This window comes from Choristoneura fumiferana, chromosome 10 (assembly GCF_025370935.1).
Source record: "Choristoneura fumiferana chromosome 10, NRCan_CFum_1, whole genome shotgun sequence".
NCBI classification, from domain to species: Eukaryota; Metazoa; Arthropoda; class Insecta; order Lepidoptera; family Tortricidae; genus Choristoneura; species Choristoneura fumiferana.
Genome location: NC_133481.1, coordinates 16,617,647 through 16,644,364, shown reverse-complemented (window position 1 = coordinate 16,644,364; position 26,718 = coordinate 16,617,647). Strand labels below are relative to the sequence as shown.

General features: G+C 37.7%; 1 protein-coding gene across 7 annotated transcripts in view; it reads right to left on the bottom strand.

Moving 5' to 3' along the window:
* The window catches only part of LOC141432186 (CUGBP Elav-like family member 1), a 531,549-nt gene that overhangs the window by 238,392 nt on the left and 266,439 nt on the right, over positions 1-26,718 (bottom strand). For 3 of the 7 annotated variants that reach the window (XM_074093670.1, XM_074093671.1, XM_074093676.1), the window contains exon 2: positions 11,326-11,382. The exons of the other annotated variants lie outside the window; for them this stretch is intronic. Coding sequence is in view for 2 of the 3 variants with exons in the window: in XM_074093671.1 (XP_073949772.1) it covers positions 11,326-11,382 (57 nt within the window). In the remaining variant the exon portion in view is untranslated. The remainder of the gene's footprint in view (positions 1-11,325; positions 11,383-26,718) is intronic. 7 annotated transcript variants of the gene reach the window in all.

The following is a 26,718-nucleotide window of genomic DNA, read 5'->3' as shown; positions in this document are numbered from 1 at the left end:
GTTGCTATTGATTATTTACATGATAATTTTAATGCTTCTAATAATTGATATTTAAAATGAGAAATAGTATGATAATATAATATGATAATGATATAATAATGTTTAAATATTTTTTAACTGTATAATATTTGTGTTTGATAATTGAATAACTAACCGTATGTATAATGTAATTTAATAACAAACTGAATTTTGTACGCTTGCAGGCAAGACATGGCATTTTGATACTTAAGTACCTACTTTAAATTTGTTACACCACTGTAATCAGTTACACCTAATAAACCTTTGACTTTTTTCAACTCATTAAATAAATAAAAACTTAATTGATAAATTGAAACAGGATAAAAATAAACAGGGAAAAGAAAAAGAAAAGGAAACCAGAGGAATAAGGAATGTAGGTGTTTTATTAGGCTTGTAAACACCAAAGTTATAAATCTATCGATACATATTTAAAATCTAAAATGTTTGTTAATAACCAGTACTTAATCTGTACGGCGCGTTTTGTATGCATCAAGAATTAATAGGGCGTCCGTCCACCGCGCGCGCTATAAGTCACGCTCGCGCCTAAACGAGTAATCGACGTTACAAATGGCCACGCCGCGCGAGCTAAGCAAATTAATTACTGGACGCTAGTAGGGTTAGTAGGGCTGTGTGAAAAACAGTCAAATATTTGAAATTCCACTAATATTGATAAGTTTGTGTGTGTGTGTGTGTGTGTGTGTGTGTGTGTGTGTGTGTGTTTGTTACTTTTCTGCACTAAAATGATAACAATAGGCCGTTTTCTTAAATAAATCATCGCATAGTGATGCGAAAACTTATTTTTGATTAAGTCCACGTTCATTAAAAGTAATCACGGCACAGCATATATACATCATGAAACAAAATAGGGTGTCCGTCCACCGCGCCCTATAAGTCACACCCGAGCCTAAACGAGTAATCGACACAACAAATGGCCCGATTACTTCCCCACCCTCATATTAACCAAAATGATGTTAGATACAAAACAAACACTGTGTACTTTAACCGAAGGTTGATTTTAAATCAATAAAAAAACGAAGAACCCTGAGCAAGCTAAAGCGAATTAATTGTCGGACGCTCGAGAGCTAGTTGATTTGAGTGTTTATGGGTTACATAATTGTTTAGATTTTTGAAGAACCGGCATTTTTTTAAAGGACTTTCTTTTGCAATGAAGAGGCCAAATATAAAGATTACATTTGGCAACTGGCCGAAATTTGACCCGATTAAAAAAGCTAATTAAACTCAAAATCCGGCAACCCTAAATAACATACCTGGCAGTTTATCTAAACACCGGTATCTAACTAAGAACAATCGAAAATAAAACGCCACAAACCCACATCAACTTAACACAACAATGTACCATTCCACGCTACATTTCAGGTTGATAATCCAACAACAATTTTCAACTTACGATGTTTCGGATTAGGGATGTGAATAGGGTTGGCATGGATTTCCCGCGACCATTGTTTTTTAATGCTGGCCAGGCCATTAATTATATCAGCGCTAGGTTATGAAATTATAAGCTTACCGTTATTTATTCGACACCTCTTCCCGCGTACGTAGTTATTTGCTCCAGAGGCGTAATATTGAATTGTGTGATAGATAATTTACTGAATCTGATTGAATTCATCATCATCATCCCAGCCTATATACGTCCCACTGCTGGGCACAGGCCTCCTCTCAATCTCTCAATCTCTGATTGAATTATTAAGAATAAATTGGTTTTATCTACCTGGACGTCAATTCTAAATTGCAGGATGACGATATATACCTATAGACTTGAATAATTTTACTCAATTTCACCATAATTATTAAGCCAGTCGCTTGTGAAAAATTCGGTATGCAGATAGATGGATCTTTGGAATTACACAAAAACTACTTTTTATCTCAATTTTCCCTAGGGATCAGAATAAACTCTAGAAATCTCAACACTAGGTTTAGAGACAAGAAATTTGACACGGGAAAAACATGGGTCGAAATAACAAGTCCGTTCAGATTCAAACCAGACTATAGAGGCTTTGCATGTACCAGTCAAGCCTGCAAAGATAATTGACAGATGGAGTGAACCCCCTTTAACTCAGCCCCCCCTAAAGGCTGCATTCCCACCACGGATGCGCGAGGTTGCGTTGTGAGAAATGTGTTTTTCATGAACCATTAGAAACGCTTACGGATCTGAGACGTAGGCGCTAACGATGGGCCTCATGAGGAAGCTCAAAGTCACTCAGAGGGCTTTGGAGAGGGCTATGCTCGGGGAATCTCTGCGGGATAGAATCAGAAATGATGATATGCGCAGTAGAACTAAGGTTACCGACATAGCTCGAAGAATTGTGAAACTGAAGTCATTGCTCGCAGATCTGATGGCTGATGGGGTCAAAAGGTTTAGAGACGAGCTGTGGATAGGCCTCCAACTAGATGGAGCAACGACCTGGTTAAGATCGCGGGGTCGCGGTGGATGCGGAAAGCACAAGACCGGTCTGAGTGGATGTCTTTCGGCTGACATGATGATGATGATGACTAGAAATGCTTCATTTACCTATCCTTGCTCAGCGCAGCTCTAGTGGAAACAGATCAGCGGAGCAACGTTTTTGTATAATTGTATATACAAAACAAGGGAAAGATGTTGGAGAAAACGAGGAATGTGTTGAGGGGGGGTAGGTTGCGAAGTACTCATTCCTCCTCACCGCATCCCGCTCACGTATTTAAAAAGAGCTCGCTTTATGCCCTCGTTACGCATTCTCGTACCGCTCAGCTAGCTCGCATGTCACTGGTGAAAACAGTCACAGCGTTCCAAATCCTCACTACCCACCTCGCACCGATCAGCTGAGTATTTCCCAAAAAGTTGTCCCGTCACCGAATTGACAAGAGATCAGTTTTGTCAAGAAATTATCAACACTAAGGACGAGATCATAAAGCATAAACTGCATAAAACATCCAAAATTTCTTGAAAATGTACAACTTTTTGAGAAATAGTCAGCTACCTCGTACAATTCTAGTGAAACGCAGCCTTAACATGCCCTCAGACGTCCAAACCGCAAAGTAGAAAACCCAAGTGCAGTAAAAAAAAAAACATTGAAACAAAGCACCTCCCAAGGATTGTTTACTATTAAGAGTGACACAGTGTCAAAGCCATTCAACAGTGTGTAAGAGCTCCCATTCTGAGAAAAGGCCTGTGCTCAGCAGTGGTTTCAGATGATGGTGATCAAATATTCCCAAATTATGATATTGAAAAGTGTTGCAAGTTGAAAAATGGAAATGCACATTTTCTGCTTGTAAATTAGCATCGAGAGGTCCGATTACCAGATTTTTTTTTCTTTAAGTCGGGTTTATCTTATATTTTTTTGGCATTAACTAGCGAAAAGTCCTATTATGGCTGATTGACAATAAAACTTATTTTGCAACCGCAAAAACTTCTAAGTGTCGGTTATAAAAAAAAATAACACAACTGGGTGCAGTAAGAAAGTCTTATTAACCGCAAATGATAATGCACGCTAGCTGCACAGAATTCAATCTTATTGCACAAAACATACGCATTTAGACGAATGCTTCCCTGAGATGGTTATTGTTAGCAAATTTATCTGATATGGTGGCTGAAATTGGAAATAAAACCTTCTTAGCACACAACCGCGATAATAATTTACTCGTCAAAGCTCTTATCGCATTGAGATACTGTATGTTTTTGCGTGACTCTTATTTTCGATTACTTCATCTAGAATTCGTTGCCAGTGACGATGTCAACCGCAAAGATAAATTTGTAATATTATACGAATGTAGTAGAGCGAAGAAAAAACCGCCATAAAGATGCTTTCGTTGTAGCTCCTTTGTTGTAAACAGTAAGGTCGTTTTTTGTCCGTGGTGCTAGTAATTTCGGTAGTTGTTTTTACGCGGAGTTTTATTTTCAATTCTGGCAACAATACGGCGTTTTTCGAGCAAACTACCCTCTTATATTTAATGTGGGATATATAACGCTATGACGTATCCCTTTAAATTATTGACATTTATGGTTATAAGAAATAATGAGATCGTTTTAAAGCATGAAATAAATAATAATATTTTAATCCCTATATTCCCAAAAAATACATTAAGGTTAATGATATACAATACAACAATTGTCGATCTTAAGCTAGGTCTTACAACTACTTAGGGTTCATATAGACTGGGCGATGGCAGACAAAGAAAAGAGACACGAAGAAAGAAAGACAAAGAAACTGAATCGCATGCCAGGGTGGAATTTTTGTGCTAATGATGTCATATTGACATTAGGTACATCTGCCAAAGAAATCATAGCGAAATTGATTACAAAAAGGGTCTCACCCTGCTACCCGATCCAGTTTCTTCGACTCTACGCATATTATCTATGCATTACTATGACCGTAGCATGCCACAATACCACAAGTACTACAAAACACATGCGAGATCGCGTAAACATTAATTTGTTGTGCCCAAAGCGTATGTAAATCCTTCGCAAAATCTATTAACCTAACTGCCCCCAAACTGCACCATTAACCTTTCTCGAATCGACGGGTTGATGCATCGCACCGCCGGTCCCCGAGGAGGGAGTATTTTATTTAGAAATATTGTTTTGGGACTCGCGTGTCTCTTGCATGGTATCTTTTATCTAGCAAATGCGACTTTAAACTTCCTTTTTGCTATAGAGTTTTAAGTCCAATTTAGGAAAGAAAAGCTATGCGTCACAAAATGAAAAGGACCAAACGCCATTTTTTGTGAATGCGTTTAGTTTTTTTCTTTTGTAAGATAGCATTGACATTTTCACATGAATTATTGTGCAAAGGATGCCAATCTCTTTCGGGGGAAAAAATGCTAAAGTATCTCGCTAGAGTAGCAAAAGTATCCCAAATATTTAGTACATATTATAAAATTCTAGAGTAACTGCTGCGAGAAAAGGAGAACGGTGATTTAATTGTCGTGATCTGTTAATTATATTATTGAGTGATTTTACTATGTTAATCGTTTTAGCATGCAGCCGGACCAAAGTTATTTTAATCACCATATTTTATCACCTATTGAGTTACTTGCGATGGACTCGAGCAGAGCCAGACCTAGAAGATGGCGGTACGAGTTGACCGTTTCCGGTCAGACTGTCAAGAATAGGCCAAAAGTGGAGACGAGAGGAAGAAAAAAAGGGGAGCCTTTTGGCCAGCGGTGGGACGCAATATAAGGTTAATAAAAAAAAACGTTTTAAAGTTTCCTTTAAAATATGCCCCCTGCATATTTAGCACTTTTCCATGAACACTTTGCATGCACAGAGCTCGTGCTCTTTTCCTCTACACCCCATATTACTTCGCTTGAAAATGTTACAATTGAAGGGGATGGGGATATTGAATAGATATTTGATCCTTTCGGAATAGTGTTGCCATGAATGTATGTTACATATAAAGTAAAAAAAAAATAAAAAAAAACGTTGAAGTATCCCAGTGTGTCAGATAATATGAAAATTATTGTTCAGATAAAGTGCCTGAGATTTATTAACATTTTCCTGGAAACAGAACTAGATAATGCAATCCTTATCCTTACTCATATTATAAATGCGAATGTCTGTCTATCTGTGGTCTATCTCTTACCACTTCACTCTTAAACCCCCGAAAAATTGCACAGTTTTTGCGGCATAGTGTTAAATGAATTATTCGCAAATAAAGTTACGGGAAACAATTAGTAGGGAATGATTATGAGCTTAATTAATTTCATTTATTTAATTGTTAAGTAGGTATGCAAACTTGTCTTTTCATTCTTACAACACCTGCATAAAAGTGATAATGTTTTGACAACGATAGGGTCTAACGTTAGCAAAAACCAAAAACGTAAAGCTTCCATTAAGCCACAATGAAATCAAAAAGAAGATGTAAGCTAATCCCAAACACAACACAAACGTCAAACGGACCTCTCGATGCTAATTCACAAGCAGAAAACGTTCATTTCCATTTTTCAACTTGCAACACTTTTCAATATCATAATTTCCTAAGCCATACCTGGCAACACCGGCCCCCCTAACTTATTTCATGGCGAAAATGAAAAATGAAGCATTGTTATGTAAAACCGCGGGGTGGCGCTATAAGAGGTGTATAAATTTGAAAATTATTCCTAAAGCGGGCAGATTCGCTTTTATTATTGCGAATAATGTTTTTTTTTTTGCGTTTTTTCCATTGTCTGATATTTTTTACAGAGTTTGCGTGGAGACATTACTGTTGTTTCTGCTAATCAATATATCATGGTGTCTAATAATAACGGTTGTTGGAGTTTGTTTTATTTGTTGTTTATTGTTTTATTGTCATGGTAACGTATTAACAAAGTAACGGTTGTTAACGATTCACGGCTATGTAGATGACAAGAGGCTGTTTTCACCTATATTACCCATACGAGTAGTACAAGCTTTTGCTTAGTTTGGGGCTAGGCTGGTGTAAATAATTATTTATTTATTAAAGTTAGTAGTAGTTATTTGTTTGTTTGCTCCTGTTAAAGGTACCAATCTGTATTTATTTGACGGGATGTAGACGTGATTAGGTACCTTTAATGATCCCCCGATATTTCGATCTAGTTGTATTTATAAACTGCAACTGGATCAAAATATTATGAGCTCATAAAGATAATTATGGTGTACATCCCGTAACAAATATATTAAATCATTACAAAGAACGTCATAACTTGAAATTACGATATTACGAAATATTTCATATTACAAAATACTTCAACAGTGCAGCGAGACAAGACAAGCCTTTCGAAACAAAACACTAACGACGCGCCGTAGTATCAATTCCATCATTACCTTAATGCTGAATCTAGTGCCTGTGAATGCCTCAGACATACCTGGAAATATGCCTCATGCCCCGAGCCTGCCTCACGCCTGCCTCGGATGCGCCTCGCAAGATGCCACATGTCGAGTTAATGATGTAAGAAATATGAGAGCGCCTCGGTGCTCTCTAATATTGCTGGTGTGATGCAGTGTTATGGCACAGACTAATATCTACAGTACACGATCAAGGACAACGACTTGACTATTTATTAACAAAAATTTACACTTTCAATATCAATATTTTGCAAACTGATTCCTAAATCAAAAAATGGTCCGTCTTAACCTGTAATATTTTTGAAAGACCTATCCAACGATATCCCACTCTTTTGGTTCAGATGGTAAAAAAAAACATCCCCAACTTTACAAGTAGAGGAGGTATTTAAAAAAAAGTTAAAGCCGCGGATGGACGGACATGGCAAAAGGTTTGGACCACGGAAACCAGAAAATGAATCAGTCGAACCAGTTGCCCTCTAAAAAGGTTACATTGACTGAGGAGTATGTTGACTGAGCAATTATTAGCGCAATAATAGCACTGCAGTTATTCTAGAAGGATAATATAAAAAATGACATAATCAATGCATCTAATTTTTAATATGGATATCTATCAAAGGACCTGCTTGCTCATCTGTCTCTCTTGTTTAAAAAATATTGGCATACATTGCATCCATAATTTAGTACTGCACCAACCGTCTTGCGCTTCGTCGTGCATTGTATAGCAACTACAGCACTTTGATGAAACGACTGACTCTGGGTGAAATTTCGCTGCACCGATAGAGCTTAGTAGTGTTTCAGAGCGCTCGGGTTGCAAGCGAGGCTGCTGGCAGCTTGCTTGTTATTTCATTTTGAAGGTTATGAACCATGGCAATTTATCGATTTAAAGTTCAAAATTCCAAAGATGGCTAAGGCTGCGCTTCCATGTGCTGCGAGGAACGTGCTTTTCATGAACCAATAGAAGCGCTGCATTTACCTATTCCTCGCAACACATCCTCGCACATCTCTGGTGGAGACGGAGCCTAAACAAATTCTAATAAAACATAGCTGAAAACAAATTCGCTTTCAAAAACAAACCGCATTGAAATCTGTCCATCTTTTTGAGAGCTATGATGCCAAAGAGAGACAGATAAACAGGCATAGGTGTCAAACTTATAATACCCCTCTTTTGCGTCAGGGTTTAAATATAGACGGACAACTCAAGCTACCCAAACTTCACCCGACGTATTTTAGACCTGATGGACTACTATGAAATTCGAAAATGGAAGTTTGTATCGTACTGTCTCTCTTACTCTCGTGTTAAATACCTAATATCAGCGCCAGCTGGGCGGCAAGACACGAAGCTTTAATTTTGCACTTCGTATTAAAGGGTTTGGACTGTATCATCTAAGAGTCCCTGAGGACCTATGAACGTGGAATCGGCTTCAGCCGATCAAATAACCCACGCGAAACCAAGACAAATCAAATCTAATCAAAATATTTATTTGCAAAAACTATGGTATTTTTAACCCCCGACGCAAAAAGAGGGGTGTTATAAGTTTGACCGCTATGTATGTCTGTCTGTCTGTCCGTGTGTCTGCCTATGACACCGTAGCTCTTAAACGGGTCGACTGATTTGAATGCGTTTTTTTTATTTGAAAGCAGGTTTTCTAGCGATGGTTCTTAGACATGTGCCATCAAAATCGGTTTATTTTATTATAGGTTATAGGTTATTACAGGTGTTGCACTTGGAAAAGAAATATGAATGAACATCACAGTTCACCATAACAGTTGGTATGCAAATTTTCAAATTAAATATTTCAACAATACTACCACGTGTATCGATGGAAAAACGATGGGAAGAGCCCTAGTTTGTGTTTATCCGGAAATAAAGATATTGAAAGTGAATCCCATTCCTTAGCGGTTCGAATTAAACCCTTTGTGTCTTTCTCCACATTTTTTACTGTAACTCTCCTAACGTACTTCGTGTCATCATCATCATAATCAGCCATAGGACGTCCACTGTTGGACATAGGCCTCCCCCATAGACCTCCAGTTGCCTCGGTTGGAAGCGGCTTGCATCCACCGTGAACCCGCAACTTTAACCAGGTCATCCGTCCATCCCGTTGGTGGTCGTCCCACGCTGCGCTTGCCGATCCGCGGTCTCCACTCGAGAACTTTTCGGCCCCAACGGACATCTGTTCTCCGTGCTATATGGCCTGCCCATTGCCACTTCAACGCGCTAATTCGCTTCGCTATGTCGGTGACCCTTGTTCTTCTACGTATCTCCTTATTTCCGATTCGATCCCTTAGGGAAACCCCAAGCATAGCTAGCAAGTTGTGTAACAGTCAAAAAAAAGTTATCAAATTTTTTCATCATCGCAAAACAACATTCGCAACACAAATCGGTACCAAAGCGTAGGGTTGAAAGTTAACCATGTTAACGAATTAGTGTAATTATGTTGGCCGGTCCGCCGGGCGTAATTTGTGTGGGCCGGGACCCTTGTGAAATGTTACACCGCAAGGGGACAGCCCCAGTTGTGTGACCGTGATGGCCCACGGACGTTTGAAGTGATTCGTGAACCACTAGCATTTTATGGGGCAAAGGGATTAATTAGTTTTGAGCTTTTTAAACCCCCGACGCATAAAGTGTTATGTTTCACCGCTGTGTGTCTGTCTGTCTGTGGCACCGTAGCTCTTAAACAGGTGAACCGATTTGAATGCGTTTTATATATGAAAGCAGGTTTTAAATTGTAAATATTGACTTTTGAAGTGACAATTTCGGGGGTTTTGGGATGATGAAAAAATTGTATAACTCTTCAAAGTTTAATATCTCAAAAACGGCTGAACCGATTTCGTTCTAACATGTCTAACTTTGCTAGAAAACCTGATTCCAAAAAAAAACTGCATTCAAATCGGTCCACCGTTTAAGACCTACGGTGCCACAGACATACACAGACACACATGGCGGTCAAACTTATAACACCCCTCTTTTTGCGTCAGGGGTTAAAAATAGAAAAAGTAGAGCATCACATTTCACGACAATTTGACATGTCTTAAAAATTCATAAAAAATTTTTGCACGGCACAATGATATTGTGAAAAATAAGCATTTTAGTTTATTTTTTGTTTATAAAGAGAATGCTTCTAAATTACTCTCGCTCAGAATGTTACTCCATAATTTCGGCTATGTACTTTAATGTTAAAGTAATTTTCTGGCTGTCTGGAGGTCAATCATTATTAGCGTCAACCTCTGCTAGAAGTTTTTATAGCAGCACTTGTTTTTTTATATAGAGTAACTACTTACTTTAGGCAGTTGTCTCACCGCCGGCGAGGAAACGATTGGCTATCGACTATTTTCTCGCTCAAGAAACGAACAAAAGATATAAGATCCTGTGCGAGTAAAAGAGACATAGATATTAATAGTTGATCGCTGGCGGTTCCCACTGCCGGCGAGAACTCGCTCTTACATCTTTTGTCGCAGCGACAAGAGCTATAAAACTCGCTGAGCTATAAAACTAGCTCAGCGATACTCGCTCGGCGCTGTTAGCTTGGCGGCCACCCGGCTCGAGCGAGTGGAGCGAGTAATCGCCCGTCGTGCTCGAACACTCGCTTTTCACTGCTCGCCCACTCGTTTCTAGTTACTCGCTCTGCTCGCTTCTCGCTCATCGTCGGCGGTGGGACAAGTGCCTTAGTAAAGAATCTTTTAAAAATATTTAGGTATATTTTAAAAATATGATTGAAGTCTGCTAACGCTGGTTTTCTTTGAACATAATAAATGACGTTTTAAATTGAATACGATCAAAAGAACATGATATGGAATTTAAGTAAGTTGAAGTAAATTAAATAAAAACAGTTTTTGATTTACTTCGAATTAACAAGTTTGGCCTCTCAAGCCTCTGCTCGTCCTCTGATCGTGGGTTCAACTCTGGGCTCATACTTCTGAGTTTTTCGAAATCCATGTGTTAATTTACATTTTAAATTTACCACTAGCTTTACGGTGTAGAAAAACATCGTAAGAAAACGAGCCATAATCTGCGAATCAATTCAAATACCTACTCAATACGCGCCGGGCACACGTATGAACTACGCCCAAGCCCTCTCATTTCGAGAGGAGGCTTGTGCCCAGCAGTGGGACGTGTATAAGCTGAGATGATAATGATGATGAAGAAGTTTCTGATCTCTGCTTACTTGTGATAAGCTTATCGAATTTTGAGTACAGAATTGAAGAAGATGTGGATTCAGTTCGCAACGTACGATTTTTTATACCCAATGCAGTACAGTTTCATTCAGTTCCTGATAAAACGTAATTTTCAAGTGTCAAACCGATTCTTGAAACCGATTTGCTTAGCGCAACGCTAATACATTTCTAAAAATGTTTTGATAACAGACGAAAATATAAAAAACAAACAAACGACAAAAAAACGAAGTCGATTGTTTTTCTACAATACAGGGCCGTACTCGACAAAAGTTTGCTCGCTAATAATGGCCAACAGTATCTACTGAGTCTACATAAGTTAGGGAATTCATTCTTACTGATATTGCGCATAATCACTCTCGGAGGTAAATGCTACTGTATAGTATGGCATCCACCTGTAACAAAAAAAAAACACATTAGTTACATAAACGGTAAAAGTTTGTGTTTTTGAAAAGTGTACATTTGGGACACGACACAGTTTAAAAAAGTGGGCTTTTGTCCAAGTCACAAAAAATGCGTATGACACAATGGTGTCTAGACACATGGTAGAAGTAAACTATTATAAAATAAGAGATATTAGTCAGTGTTGATTATTTGATTTTTAATTTACGAGCTATAGGCAATTAACAGTATCTCAACAAAGATCACTTTTGAGATATTTCTACCATCACGTAGTCTGAAACATTATCTATCAGATGAACTAAGCAAATTGGCCGTATCTTGTCTACAACATGATCAAAAACCCCCGAGAACAATAAACCTCCTTAAGGCGACGCGAAATCAATTTACACATTTTCTCTGTTTAATCGAAATGTCTAAAAATGAGATACTGCCAATTACCTTATGAGGGCAGTAATAATGAAACTCACAATAAATCCAAGATTTCTTTAGTCGTTAATTTTCAAAACATACTGGAGAAGTTACAGACAGTAAAGTCTTAATAATAAGGTTCCATTGGGACTTATAATAACCAAAAATATATTTTCTCAAACATGACATGAAATATTGACGTTGTGTTACAACAGCTGCGTGCGCGCGGTCGCTCTAGCGGCCTGCAAAGAGATTTCATACAACCTTGCAGGCCGCTGGCCGGCAATGCGACCGTCTTTTGTTTCAACGCGCGCTCTGCGACACGCACGCGGCCCACGCCCAGCACCACCGCCCGCAGCCGCCCGCCGCCCGCCAGCAGCCAGCGCGACACGCGCGTACACAACACCGCGACCAGACTAGCGTCCCGCCAGCTTCATTTCTTGTTAGGGTTCCGGAGCCAAAATGGCAAAAACGGAACCCTTATAGTTTCTCCATGTCTGTCTGTCTGTCTGTCCATCCGCGGCTTTGCTCAGGGACTATCAATGCTAGAAAGCTGTTATTTTGCACGGATATATAGGTAAACTATGCCGACAAAATGGTACAATTAAAAGTTACAAAAAAAAAATTTAGGGTACCTCCCATAGACGTAAAGTGGGGGTGTTTTTTTTTCTCATCCAACCCTATAGTGTGGGGTATCGTTGGATAGGTCTTTTAAAACCATTAGGGGTTTGCTGTAAACTTGGAAGATTCCGTAAAAAATACGAAATCCTTAGAAAAATATTACTGAATTTTTTGGTAATGGCTACGGAACCCTATTTTGGGCGTGTCCAACACGCACTTGGCCGTTTTTTTTTATTTTATTTCATGTAATGTTTGAGAACATCACTATACAAGCCTCGGCCGGAACCTGGGGTTGCCGGCCTCGCATCCCTATCCGGTCTATATCTGCTTGGCCGGCAACCCCCTACTTCCCGGCCTCTACAGTTATGTACTATTTCTCTTTTGGCCGTCAAAAATAACTACCAATTATTGTCGCTTAGTTGTAAAAATGTAAAAAAAGGCGTCACAGTTTAAATAGTAGATTATTGTCGTGGCCTGGAAGTAGGCAATTGCTGGCTGAGTATGAGTATTAAACGGACGAGCTTGCGAGTCCGATTAACTAATACGAAGCCAGCAATTGCTATTCCAGCCGAGACTAATATAAAGCTTTTCTCAAAAATGATGAATAATTCTGAAATAAAATAAACTTTTTCTCAAAATATATTATAAAATTTAATTTTATTCCAATATTTTTCTTATGCTTTCCCGCCTTTTTTCATTAAAAATAAACTGCAGGTGTATTTTGCCACCGAAAACACCACAAGCTATTTCAGACCCAATAGAAAAAGTCCGGAGTTCCAACAAAATATCTGATACCGGCCATTAGACTTGGCTGTATACGACTTGTGGCAACATTTCCATGGCATTTACGGCCTACTTCCAAAAGTTTTAAATTTTGGATTGAAGTGACACCCGTTCCATCTGCCAACCAATCATAAAAACCGACAGATGAAAATGACCGTGTCAGATGTAATGCCGCCAATAAACTACGAAAACCGTAATTGAGTCACCCACTGTACCCAATTAAAAGCACCCATAAAACCCGCGTTTAATGAATCATTTATCCGAGCAAACGTAATAAGCAATTCACAAAAACACGTCACTCATTCGTAAACACGAGGCATCACTAGTCTCCTGTTTTGCTGTCATTAAGTCGGCACGATGCGGATTAATGAATAATTAATGATAAGTCGCCATGTTGATTCCGTATTCGGTTTAATTTTAATATGATTGTGTTTGCCGCCGTTAACGTGTGCCTCGTACACGTACGGCGCGCGGTGAACTGGTTCGTTAATTATGTTCCTTTAACATCAAGAGGTTAGGATTGAGCGACATCACTGTGCATAATCGTGTACGTCTTCATTTTATTATGGAACGTCCCAGGTCCAGAATCAAAACGCTTTGAGAATGAATTTTTAAAGAGTACGCTTGTGTTTGTGTGCGTGAATGATTTGGATACTCGTAAAATTTGGTACAGTCACCAGCACCAATATCTGACACAACAAGCGTGCATAAATATCTGATACGACTCTATTTCTAGGGCCGGAAGGACGTGTCAGATATTTTTGCACGCTCCGCTGTGTCAGATATTAATGCTGGTGACTGTACGAGTATGTAAGTATTATCGTCCATCATTCCTGATATACCGTAGAATATTCTAGAAAGTTCGTAATGAATCCCCTTGTCAAGCAAGGTTCCACAGTCACAATGAGAGTTTCTTGACAAATGAAGCAATGAAAAAAATACACTCCAACTAAGTTATATTTTCTCTTAGTTGGTACCTAAATAATTGAAATAATGTTGAAAATGTTTACTAAAGACAAGAGCGGGTAATTGCAACAACAAACTGAATTTGTTCGAATATGTTGTATAATTTAATAAAAGCTCTTTATAAAAATGACTAAATTCTTATTTACCTTTACAGAGGGCTCTTTGTAAAATTTATTATTTTATTTTTGCTAGAGTTTACAAAAACCATGTGTTGCATTGACAATTTATGTTTGTTAAGCTAACGAAGCGCTTAGTTGCAATAAATGAGCTTTAAACTAGAATCAAATAAGATAAGAAGTAAAATCCACAATGTAATTATACTTGCAACAACAAACAAGTTAGTTCTAAAAATACATTTACACAGTTGCTGCTATCAATTAATGCGTTATATCAAACAAAATCTTAGTAGAATCTACAAATTATTGATCATTGTTATAATCAGTGTTTTAGCTAGCAACCTGTCACTATTGTACCGTTTTTGTCAAACTTAAAACCTCAAATTGCTAAAAGTGGCTCCGAAGCCGTAACGTTTCGTGTGCTCTGCCTACCCCATTTGGGAATACAGGCGTGATGTTTGTGTGTGTGTGTTTGAGACGATGTTTACATATTGATCGATAGATGTCGTTATACGTGAAAAGAGCCTAGGTAACGCTTGACTGACCACAATGTATAAGATAGGTGAATATTATCTTGGTATGAAACGAAATGGCATAGCAACGGCGCTTGGTGTAAATATAATAAACGGGTATAGGTAGAGTCATTCATGGCGACCCGAGCCGTGGTTCTTATTACAATGTGAGTAATGTCTAATTCTAACTGTCTTACTTGATGGGACTTAGGTATTAGTTGAATCTATAAACGATCTTTGTCAATATAATAATGTTTCATGATTTTAATGGACTAGATCTGAATGAAACTAATTAACAGTAATTTGACAGATGAAACTCAGACAATTCAAAGTTTTCTTTGCCACAGAAGTCATGATCTTGACAGGCTCATATGGTATCAAGATGAATGATTATAATAAACAAGACCTTGTTTGATGTAAGTGTAAACAAATGTTTTTTTTCAGTGTACTACTAGATGGCGTTGTCTCGAGACATCCGTCTGGCATCACAGTCTACCTTGCGATTGGCACATTCAGTGGGCCCGCAGACTTACAATTTTCAAGTTGGCCAACTAAATTGCACTGTATACCAATATACCAGTAACTCAGTGATACTCCGCATATTTTATCCAACTAAATTACTATTGTATCGGTAAGTATACAAACATACGATACAAACAAATATACAAACGAGACATAAACTTTAAAGTTGTCAAAAGGACCTAACGATGCTGTGCGATGGTGCGACTGTGCTTTGCTTGATTGCGTGCATAGAATGTAATCAGTTTTATTATATTGATGGATGTAAGCATTAATTGTTAAGAAAAGTCGTGGTGGCCGAATGTTTTGACCTAATGGCCTCTCAAGCAGAGGATCGTGGGTTCAAACCCCGGCTCGCACTTCTGAGTTTTAGGAATTCATGTGCGAAATTACATTTGAAATTTGCCATGAGCTTTACGGTGAAGGAAAACATCATGAGGAAACCTGCACAAGCCTGCGAAGCAATTCAGTGGTGTGCGTGAAGTTCCCAATCCGCACTGGGCCCGCGTAGGGACTACGGCCCAAGCCCTCTCATTCTGAGAGGAGGCCTGTGCCCAGCAGTGAGACTTATATAAACTGGGATGATGAAGCATTAATTGTACGTCTATCCTTCGTCTAACTAAAGCATTGCTACTAAGAAATTCACTTAAACCAAGAACGCTCTGAGACCGCAGAGCAATCGATTCACCGACGAAATAACAATATAATTCAACCCACTATCCACCTGTTCCGCCATTCCCACGGGAAGAAAGGTAAAATAGTGGCCGCTATAACTCACACGCTGAAGATTTGCGGGAATTTACAACCGGCGCGGTGATAAATTTAAATTCGCTTTTTAAACGTACTTATATATCATCCGGCTGCGTCTGCGGGTTAAAATCGATGAACTTTATTTTTCAGTTCTTAAAATGAAACGATCGAACAAGCGTAGGTAGTACAATCGCGTTTTAATTTCAGCGCAAAATTATTAATTTGTGGTCGTGGTTTTAGTAATATAATTTAATTTTGGTTCTGATTTAATTTAATTTTTATTAACCGTTTAACTTCCATTAGTATATAATGTAATGCAATTTGGTAAAATACAATTTAATATAAACAAAAGATAATAATATGACTCAAATTAAATTAAAAGAATGTAATATAACATATTATTTGTAATGTATATTACGTTACACATATGTTATGTAATATAATAATGGGATTAATACATAAACAAAGATTTAAATAGTTCGAGTTCAAGTGTGGTACCTTAGCCGGAGTTAACGCATTCACTGTCACCTGACTTCCACAGGTGCCATCAACACGCATGTACGTTCAAAATGTATGAATAATTATAACAACGGCACTGGGCGAAGTTCCGAAAACGCATATGTGCGTCGGTTGCAGTGATTGGGTTAATAACAATACACACACCATGCAGCAAAAAAAATATTCAATGATTATTTATTCATACATTCATTTACTGCAGTGACCAGCCCTTAAATCAACGAAACTCCTCTGTCTCCACACATCTTAAAAACAAACCGCCTCATCGTAAACGGTGCAAGCCTCACGCACAGACAGCCAATTTTTATCCTCCCATCCTCATGCCTTACTTAAACTCTTAGAAGAGTAGTAAAATAACTTTTATACGAGGGAGAGAACTCGACATAATTCCGTGAGTTGCAAAACTTTCGTGAGGGGGCCGACGGTACTGTGCCTTTATGAACAGGGAAGTAGAATCAATAGATCATAATAAATTTGCCCAAGAACCATCCCATCCGGAGGCCCCGTGTTTTTCCACGTGAAAAAAAAATTATAAATAACGGACGACCAAAGTTTTTCCTAGCCGACTTTTAATGCGGCAGACATAAAGATTTTTTTATTACGATACCCTTATTTGTGTTAGGGTTTCCAAATTGCTCAAGTACGTATTTAAACTTTCTTATTTGCCGTTTAACTTTCGCATGACAAATGGGAAATTGTTCCTGGAACAAGCAAGTTAGGAAAAATCTGAAAGTTTGAGTGGCAAGTAAACATTCTTTCTGTAGTAGACTCAGAGCACGGAGATGGGTAATTCGGAACAAAGTGCGGATAAACAGTAATGGTGTTTGGTTATTCAATCCTGTTTGCTTATGGTAAATACTTTACATTTCGTTTCGCGGATAATTTATATTGATTCGTTAATTTATTTGTGCCAGACAAATATATAAGTGCGGTAACACGCAAAGGCAGGGTCCACGCTACCTTTTCACCCTGGTGAACAAAACTAGGACCCTGCAAGCGGGCAATGCACCTACCGCAAGGGCTGTTGCGTTGATAAACGAGTTCTTATGCAAATTCAGCCGCTTTTTAAATAGTGGTAAGACTAGTCTAGTGTATTATTTTTAATTTTGTTATTTATTATTTTTTTCATTTGTATTTTGTAGTTTTTTTTTTATACCACTAGCAATATCACTCAAACCCACCTATCACCACACACACACACACACACACACACACACACACACACACACACACACACACACACACACACACACACACACACACATACACACGCACGCACGCACGCACGCACACACACATAAACATCAAGCCTGTTTTCCCAAATGGGGTAGGCAGAGCACACGGAGCCACTTTTAGCAATTTTCATTTTAAGAAATTACTAATTAATATAAAAAAACTAACGCATTCACTGCCACCGACGCATATTATGCGTTTTCGGAACTTCACCCAGTGCCGCTGTCATATATTTGGACGCATGTGCGTCGGTGGCACCTGTGAAAGTCAGCAGTGAATGCGTTAAGTTTGTTCACTACCACACCACACTACCCTAGAAGTAGCGTAAAATAGTACCTAATACATTTGTTGCATAGACGTAGCTATTATAAGGTAGGTGAGCCAAGTAATTGTTTATAGTTTATTTGGTTCATTATTCTTCTATTTTTTTTAATTCAACTGGATGGAAAACGAGCAAGTGGGTCTCCTGATGATAAGAGATCACCACCGCCCATAGACACCTGCAACACCAGGGGATTGCAGATGCGGTGCCAACCTAGAGGCCTAAGATGGGGTACCTCAAGTGCCAGTAATTTCACCGGCTGTCTTACTCTCCACGCCGAAACACAACAGCGCAAGTACTGCTGTTGCACGGCAGGATAAGCGAGCAAGATGGAATGGAAATTCGAGGGAAAGGGAAACAATTACGTATAATACGACGGACGACCGGATGGCCGAGTAGTAGAACCTGACTATGAAGCTTGAGCTCCCGGGTTCGATTCCCAGCGGGCAGATATTTGTATGAATAACACGAATGTTTGTTCTCGGGTCTTAGATGTTAATATATATTTAACTATGTACTTATCTATATAAGTATGTGTACCCGTTGTCTAGTGTCCATAGTACAAGCTTTGCTTAGTGTGGGACTAGGTAAATTGGTGCCAAGTGTCCCATGATATTTATTTATTTATTTAAACAGTCAAAAATAAGTTCTTTCAAAAATATTAATCAAAATAAATTTGAATAAGTTTGAATAAAACATGCATGGTCCTTTTAATATCATAAAATATAATTCTCGGTAAAAATATTGACTGGACAAACTTTATATTGGCCGTGTAGGTAATCTGAAGATTAGTTTGGGTTAAGTACCTAGAATAGAAAAATCGAATTCTGAGAAAATTAGCGATCTTATATTTAATAATTTTGGTCAATTCAACTAAACACAGGTTTAAATTAAAATATGTTTACGAGTAAATGTAAGAAAAATTCAATCGACACTTATATTCACACAAATGTAATGTAATTACATTACACACACACACACACACACACACACACACACAGCTACGGAAAAGCTAAATGGATTTACCTATACCACAACAGCCAAAGGGTAACCATCAAAATTAGAACACTAAAGACCTTAATATTCCATCTTAAACAAAATTAATTCCCTTCCGCAAACCAGTTTAAGCGGTGGCAAATTATAAGAGCGCTCATATAAATTGCTAATGAGTCAGTTCATTACAAACCTAGTTTAATATTTCATGATTTCCTCTAACATTATGAAAATTGTCTTCATTCTGGTGGTGAACTTTCCTACTCTATTTACCTAGACTGCATATTGCATGAGACCACAGTCCGGAACAGATGCAGCACTTCAAATTTTTGAATTTTTTTTCGATTGCTGCGACGTGGATTTCCGTTTGGCGTGCACACTCAGAATAATTTATGCCTAATGCTCCCACATTGGTTATAAGTGTTCTATAACGTTATAAAAAAATTGTTTTATAACATTGTATAACAAATGTTATATATTGTTACTTATCATATTATATAACTTTTAAAATAATGTACTACAATAAGAAAAACATTTAATTAAATAAATCTATCCTAAACTTAAAATACTTACATAAAATAAAAATAAAAACAAACTACTACGGTGAAGGAAAACATCGCGAGGAAACCTGTACAAACCGGCGAAGCAATTCAATGGTGTGTTTGAAGTTCCCAATACGGACTGGGCCCGCGTGGGAATAACGATTCATGCCCTCTCATTCTTAGATTTTGAGAGGAGCCTGTAAGTACCCAGCCAGCAGTGGGACGTATAATAACGCTGGGATGATGATGATGATTACAAGCAGATTTGTTTGTTGCTTTTTTTATTCTAATTCTAAAAAGGGCCAGTATAACTTTTTGTTGGCTGTGTGATAAACATTGTGTATTAGTGCGATCTGTAACATATATGGACAAATAATTTGAAACCAATCGATAATGTTAGGTTCCCAATAGTGGACACACACACACACTCCTGAATTATTTTTAGTTTTTGATAATTACTTGTATTGTGTTAACCTTAAATTACTTTGTTAAACATTAGAGACATCTGGGGGTCGGAGAAATGGTGACCTGAAACACAGCTGTGTGTCAGGACCTAGGTCCTTCCTAGTTCGGGCACCAGTCTCTGCCACACAGGTCTGACAGTAATGTTGTAACTAAGTTCAATACTGACGTTTCATAGTTGTAACCGGTGATGAAGAAAAAAAAAAATTTATTATTATTTATTGATACCAGTTGCACGGGCTAACGTGGCAGATAGAAAAAAACTAGTTTTTTTTTTTTAGAAAACAGGTACAATTTACAAATTGTCTTCCATTTTAGTACTGACCTACCATGTAGTTACTACTCCAAATTTATTAAATATAAAATGAAATTTATGTTTAGCCATTGTTAAGTAGCTCATGGAAAAAGCCCCTGTTTATATGAAACACCACGAAAAAGGCAAAAATATAATTTATAAAATTAGAATTCGAACATTTTCAAAGATGTCTACACTATAACAGATTATTCCAATGTGTCGTGGAAACCAATTGCCGGAGAAAAGCAGCATTTCGGTGTATAAGGTATGTCCAGCGGAATCCTACCCCTCCAGGGCGTATTTTAGGTTTTCAAACTATAATTCATTTAGGAATAACCAGTGCGCCCTCTGCCGCCAACAAACTGTCGCATCTATTAAGCAGCATTAAAACAAATTACAAAATATTGTTACAACAGTATAAATAACCTTTCGGTAAGCCGCAGCGACTTGCTGTAATAACTAGAAGCTTCCGGGCCCAAGTACGGCATTCGAAAGCCCCGTTTAGACTTGCAAGAAAAATCGTGGAAGTTGTAATACATTGCGAGGTCGTAAAGGGAACGAGTTTGGAGTGGACAATCAAGCGCAGCAATGTAATGTTGCTCGTACGATTTTTCTTACCAGGTCTCATCATCATCATCAATCTCTCGCAACATCGTCGAATGAAACATGAATAAAAGCATAATTGCAGTAATTTCACACGAACTCATTATTAAGTTATCAAAGCCACTGACAAATAATGTTACCCGGGGCTAAGTTTATCAGCAACCTGTCATGGCGGCCAATTTTAACCGGTTACCGGCCGCATACTCGGCAAATACGGTAAATACCTAAAAGCCACACGAATACAATAATCGTTCCATAATCCGGTTACATTTCAATTCACGAACATCCCTTGTAGTGATGTTCCGGTTCTTTTAATTGCATTTAAATAAACGGATGCGGATACGGATATTGGTCTTGTTTTTAACCCTCCGCCGCTGCGTCTAATCTTATGGTCTGAGTTGATGGCCTAAAATACGCTCGACTTTTTATCAAACATACGTTGTATGAAAAACACCCTCAGAAAACTGAATTTCTCAAGCCTTGGTATACCTTTCAGAATTTTACGCAAGTAAATCCCATTTTATTGCAGAAATCACAATAAAAATATGCTTAAGTACAGATTATTTTACATAATTACATAGTAGAAAAAGTAAAGAGTAAATTTTGTCAAATAATAACTACCTAGCCGTATAAATATTAGTGAAACGTTTTTTTTTCTTTTCATACACCTGCAGACGCGGATATGTATACTCGGCACATCACTGTGATCCCTAGCCTACAACATTACATGTTAAATAACACTTTTTGGCAACGTTATTAGGTTTAAAACGAAACGTTACGAACGGTTAATCAGGATGCAAACAATATTTTGTTTTCCGCGCGTGCCTGGCGATGCGTCATTGTTCTTTTGTTTGTTTTAACAATTTTAAACGCGATCGAATTACAAATGAATTATGAACTGAGCTGTTAAATCTGCTTCATTGCTGCTTCATTGTTGGTGTTTTACAATTGTTTACTATCGGTGAAACTACTATAAACATTTACTTTCCTCACCCGCGAAATTACGACAGCTGCGTGTAAGCAACAAAATGTGTATTCAACTGATCTTGAATGCAGGTCCTCCACTCTCACTGACTGACTGGTAGAGATCCCTTAAAGGGATAAGTTCGCCTTTGTACATATATCTGTTCTGTTCTGTGTCTTGTTTAAAAGACTGTATAGTAGCTTCCACAATTTTTTTTCTACTCTTTAACTCACTCTTTGTCGGACCCTAACTGATTACTCCTCTCATCTACTCAAAGGTTGACTGGTAGAGATCCCTTAAAGGGATAAGTCCGCCTTTGTACAAGTATCTCAAAGTTTGTCAATTGTGTTTTGTTTATTTTCTTTTGTACAATAAAGAGTTTACATACATACATACATATATCTCAATGTTTGTCAATTGTGTTTGTTACTTATTTTGTACAATAAAGAGTTTACATACATACATTCACACTGTAAGAACTACGGAAGAATAAAAACAAGTGGAAATGCTATGTAGGTGCAGCGTGCGTGCCACAGGTAAGCGGCGGTACGTTTACCTACTCGATGCCAGTCGTGTTCAACATTGCGTAGAGTATGGTCACGTTTAGTAGTGTCGCGACATTCCTTGTTTTACAGTAATTATGCCGTGTTGCTCAATTCTGGAATGTAAAAATGATGGCAGGAAAAAAAACTTACTAATGGAGGATTATACCTACGTTTAATTGTTTGTATAAAAATGTTCGCCGCTTTAGATAATTACAGAAAATAGTAGATTGTACAACAAGAGCATAAAACGAGCCAGTTTACCTGAGGCGTTCATATAGCCACCCGAGCCGGTACGGCGAGGATGGATAGACACGTCGAGGGGAAAATGGGTTTAATGCTACACTCTACTTTTCACTTCGATGGCGAGGAAATGTAATAGCAAAAGTGGAAACAATTGTATTGTTCATGCATTAGTTATAATTATAAATTATTAATTTTATTGATCTATTTCGATTGATTTAGTTGATTTTTAGTTTAAAATAAATTAAAATTCATTAAAAAAATGTACAGACTTCTTTGTTTGTGGCTGTTTACACCTAATCAAGGCAATCAGGTGTTTATATACTTTTTAATAATTTTTAATTTGTATAAAACTAAAAATTAATCAAATCAAAATAAATGAATAAACTTAATATTTATAATTACATTAGCAATGCAAGAAAATTAAAAGGAACCAAGTGAACAATTGTTTCTTCTGTTATTATTCCATCTCTTCGCAATCGAAGTGAAAAACAGAATGTAAAACTCGAGCATTAAACCCATTTTCCCGTCGACGTGTCTATCCACCCTCGCCGTAACGGCTCGGGTGGCTATATGAACGTCTCGCGTAAAATGGCTCGTTTTATGCTCTAGTTGTACAATCTACTATTAATTTAAATTTATCCTTTATAATAACAACAAAAAATTATGAGAACTGATTTTTCTTATCAAATTCCATTCCAGTATAACACACAAAGATCACGCCTGTATTCCCAAATGGGGTAGGTAGAGCACACGTAACATTACCGCTTCGGACCCACTTTTAGCAATTTTAGGTTTTAAGTTTCACCCTAAAGATACCTAACTAAGATACCTAAACCTATATTTATCCTCAGTCGCCTCTTACGACATCCACGGAAGAAATGGAGAGGGTGTAATTCTAACCCGACACCACACGGGTTTCAGAGTTACATCTTTGCAAAAACCGCTAAATAAGTTTTAACTTCTTTGCCAAACTTTGCCAAGTTCTGAACTACTAAGTATCTTGACAAAAAAAGGTGTGCAGTATTAAAAGATGCCAGTCACTAACTTTTTAGACGAAAAGCTCGAGCAAAAGTTTCCCTTATTCACGCTAAACTACATTCATGTAACGATGAAATACTACTTGTTATATTTTAATAGATCATAAATATTTTCGACAAAGAAATGATTTCAAAATATATTCTTGTTCTTGTCAGAATTTCTGGAAAATCCATGATAATTTCTACAAGTTTGATCATCTATTTTTACATTACATTTGACAATACATTAAATTATCGGATCGCAACCAAAATTTCGTCTCATGCAACTTATAATCCATTAGTATTATTTTATAATACTGTAATGAGCAATTAACTATGAAAATCTCTTGGCTACATTTGCTAGTATTGCTAATATTGCTGGTATTAAATTTTATTTTCGTCTTGCCAATCTCTAATCTCCCGATGCAAAAAGTCTGCCTGTCTGTCTGAAGCATCGTAGCTCTCGAACGTGTGGACAGATTTCGATGCGGTTGTTTTACGTGACAGCGAGTTGTTTCCTTGCTTTTAAATGACAATGTCAGGGAGGGGCGTCCAACTTTTATAAGTTGGCAAAGTTATTATTGTCTTTAATTTTTGCAACATTTTTAATTCTTTTTCCATCGTTCGTTTCATTTTGTTTTATTCACGGCCTCGTTTTACTTCTTATTTAACATCGATTTGAAAAGCTTCCACACCACGAACATGGTCAATCTAAAAATTAGTTTATTTTTATCGACAATCGAGACGTATAGGTAGTTCCACGACAGTTAAAGTGAATGATTTGATTACGCATACAGCTACATGAACTGATTGCATGAAAGGAGAATGAATGAAATGAATGAGTGAATGTCAAAATCCCGCTGTCATTACACGACATGTTCTTGTGTGTATGACCTCAATTCTGGTGGCACTAACTATAAGTTACGGCGCACACAGCATTTCCCACTATCAAGTAGGTATTTAAGCGGCGATTGTTTCGTCAAACACAAACAGCGTTTAGCTGGAGCTCACGGCAAAATTTATTTCACCCAATCCCGTTACCGCTGGCAACTCGTTGCGAATAATTAAATTCCGTTGCCGTCGCATTCCGTTATTCCGTTATTATTATTTATCGGTCCGACTCGCCGGGGAGACGTGGTGGCGTCATGTTTTATGTAAATTTTCATTGGAATGCCACGTCGTTGTTGGGATTTTTGTAAGGGAGTTGAGCGAATCAAGTGGCGAGTGGTTTAGTCTGGTTGCAGTTGCTCGAGTGTTTTGTTTTTACGAAAAAAAACAAAGGCATCAATTAAAAAAAAAGAAGGTTGTTGTTTTTTTGTCACACCGCATGACAAAAAATCTCGAATAGATCAGCCGAACAATTTTATTATCCAATACATTAATTTAATGAGTGATTCGGTGATTTTTCTAATATTTGTGTCCGGATAACAGGACAGTTTTCATTTTATTAAGACCAAAACGTATCAGATTTATCATTTTAATAAATGTACCTACACGTTGTAGCCGTGGCAGCATGTAGCCGTGGTGGCCTAGTGGTTTGACCTATCGCCTCTCAAGCAGAGGGTCGTGGGTTCAAACCCCGGCTCGCACCTCTGAGTTTTTCGAAATTCATGTGCGGAATTACATTTGAAATTTACTACGAGCTTTGCGGTGAAGGAAAACATCGTGAGGAAACCTGCACAAATCTGCCAAGCAATTCAATGGTGTGTGTGAAGTTCCCAATCCGCACTGGGCCCGCGTGGGAACTATGGCCCAAGCCCTCTTGTTCTGAGAGGAGGCCTGTGCCCAGCAGTGGGACGTTTATAGGCTGGGATGATGACCTACACGTTACAAGATTCCTGTTTGACAAAAAAAAATATCTAAAATTAGCAACTTACCTATCGTTACTGTTAATGTTTCTTAATTGGAATAGTACATTTTTGTTGAAAAATATTGGCTAGTAGAATAATTAATGTTGTATCATTAAAACTTGGTTCTGAATTCACGACAGCTGTCACACACATGGTCTGAAGTTTTAAGAAAAAGTATATCGTTAAAAGAGTTTAAGCGTGCATTACCTATTTGGCAAGCAACTTCTTCTTACCTTTTATAATGAAATTGCTAGTACGGTCAAGGAGCTACCATGAAACCATTTCACAGTAAACGTCATAGTGACATCGCATTAATTAACAAGGAAAATCGCAATGACTTTCCCTTTGAAAAGGTTCCATGGTGGCACACGAATTAAAGCCCTTGACCATAAATTTAAAGTTCAAAATGTATCACTAATAAATTCCCAACTCACGGTATTAATGCGTAAACAGACGTTGGTTATAACGGATTAAGTTTCGGCCGCGGCCCGGAACTTGGACGCTCATGGTCACATTACGCGCAACTACGCAACTATTCCGACTGTACTTGACCAGATGGGTCGTGCGGTGGCGTAATTATTGTTTAGTGAACTATACCTAAGGGTGCACGGTAAAATTCAACTGTTTTGTAATCGGTTTAACAACGTTTTTGTAAAGAGTTAGCTCTACCCTCTTAAGGCAAAAGGCGAAGAAGAAAACATTCTATTTATGTCAGGCAATCAGTTATTTCAAATTCATTGACCAGATAATTATAGCTTAGCATAATAAAAATTTTTTCAATCAAAATCTATCATAAATTTCAACAATAAAAAAATATTTTTCACTCCTCATGCTCGTAAAGTTCGTGTTTATGCTGGATCTAGGCGACATAAAATGACTTTTTATGCTCTAGTGCATAAAATAAAATCTTCGTCTAAGACAAAGGTAATCAGGCGTCACCAGCCACAAACAAAGAAGTTTCTATATATTTTTTAATACATTTTTAATTTATATAAAACTAAAAATGTATAATTATATAGTAATGCATGAAAAATAAAATGTACATACAATACAATACAATAACCTTTATT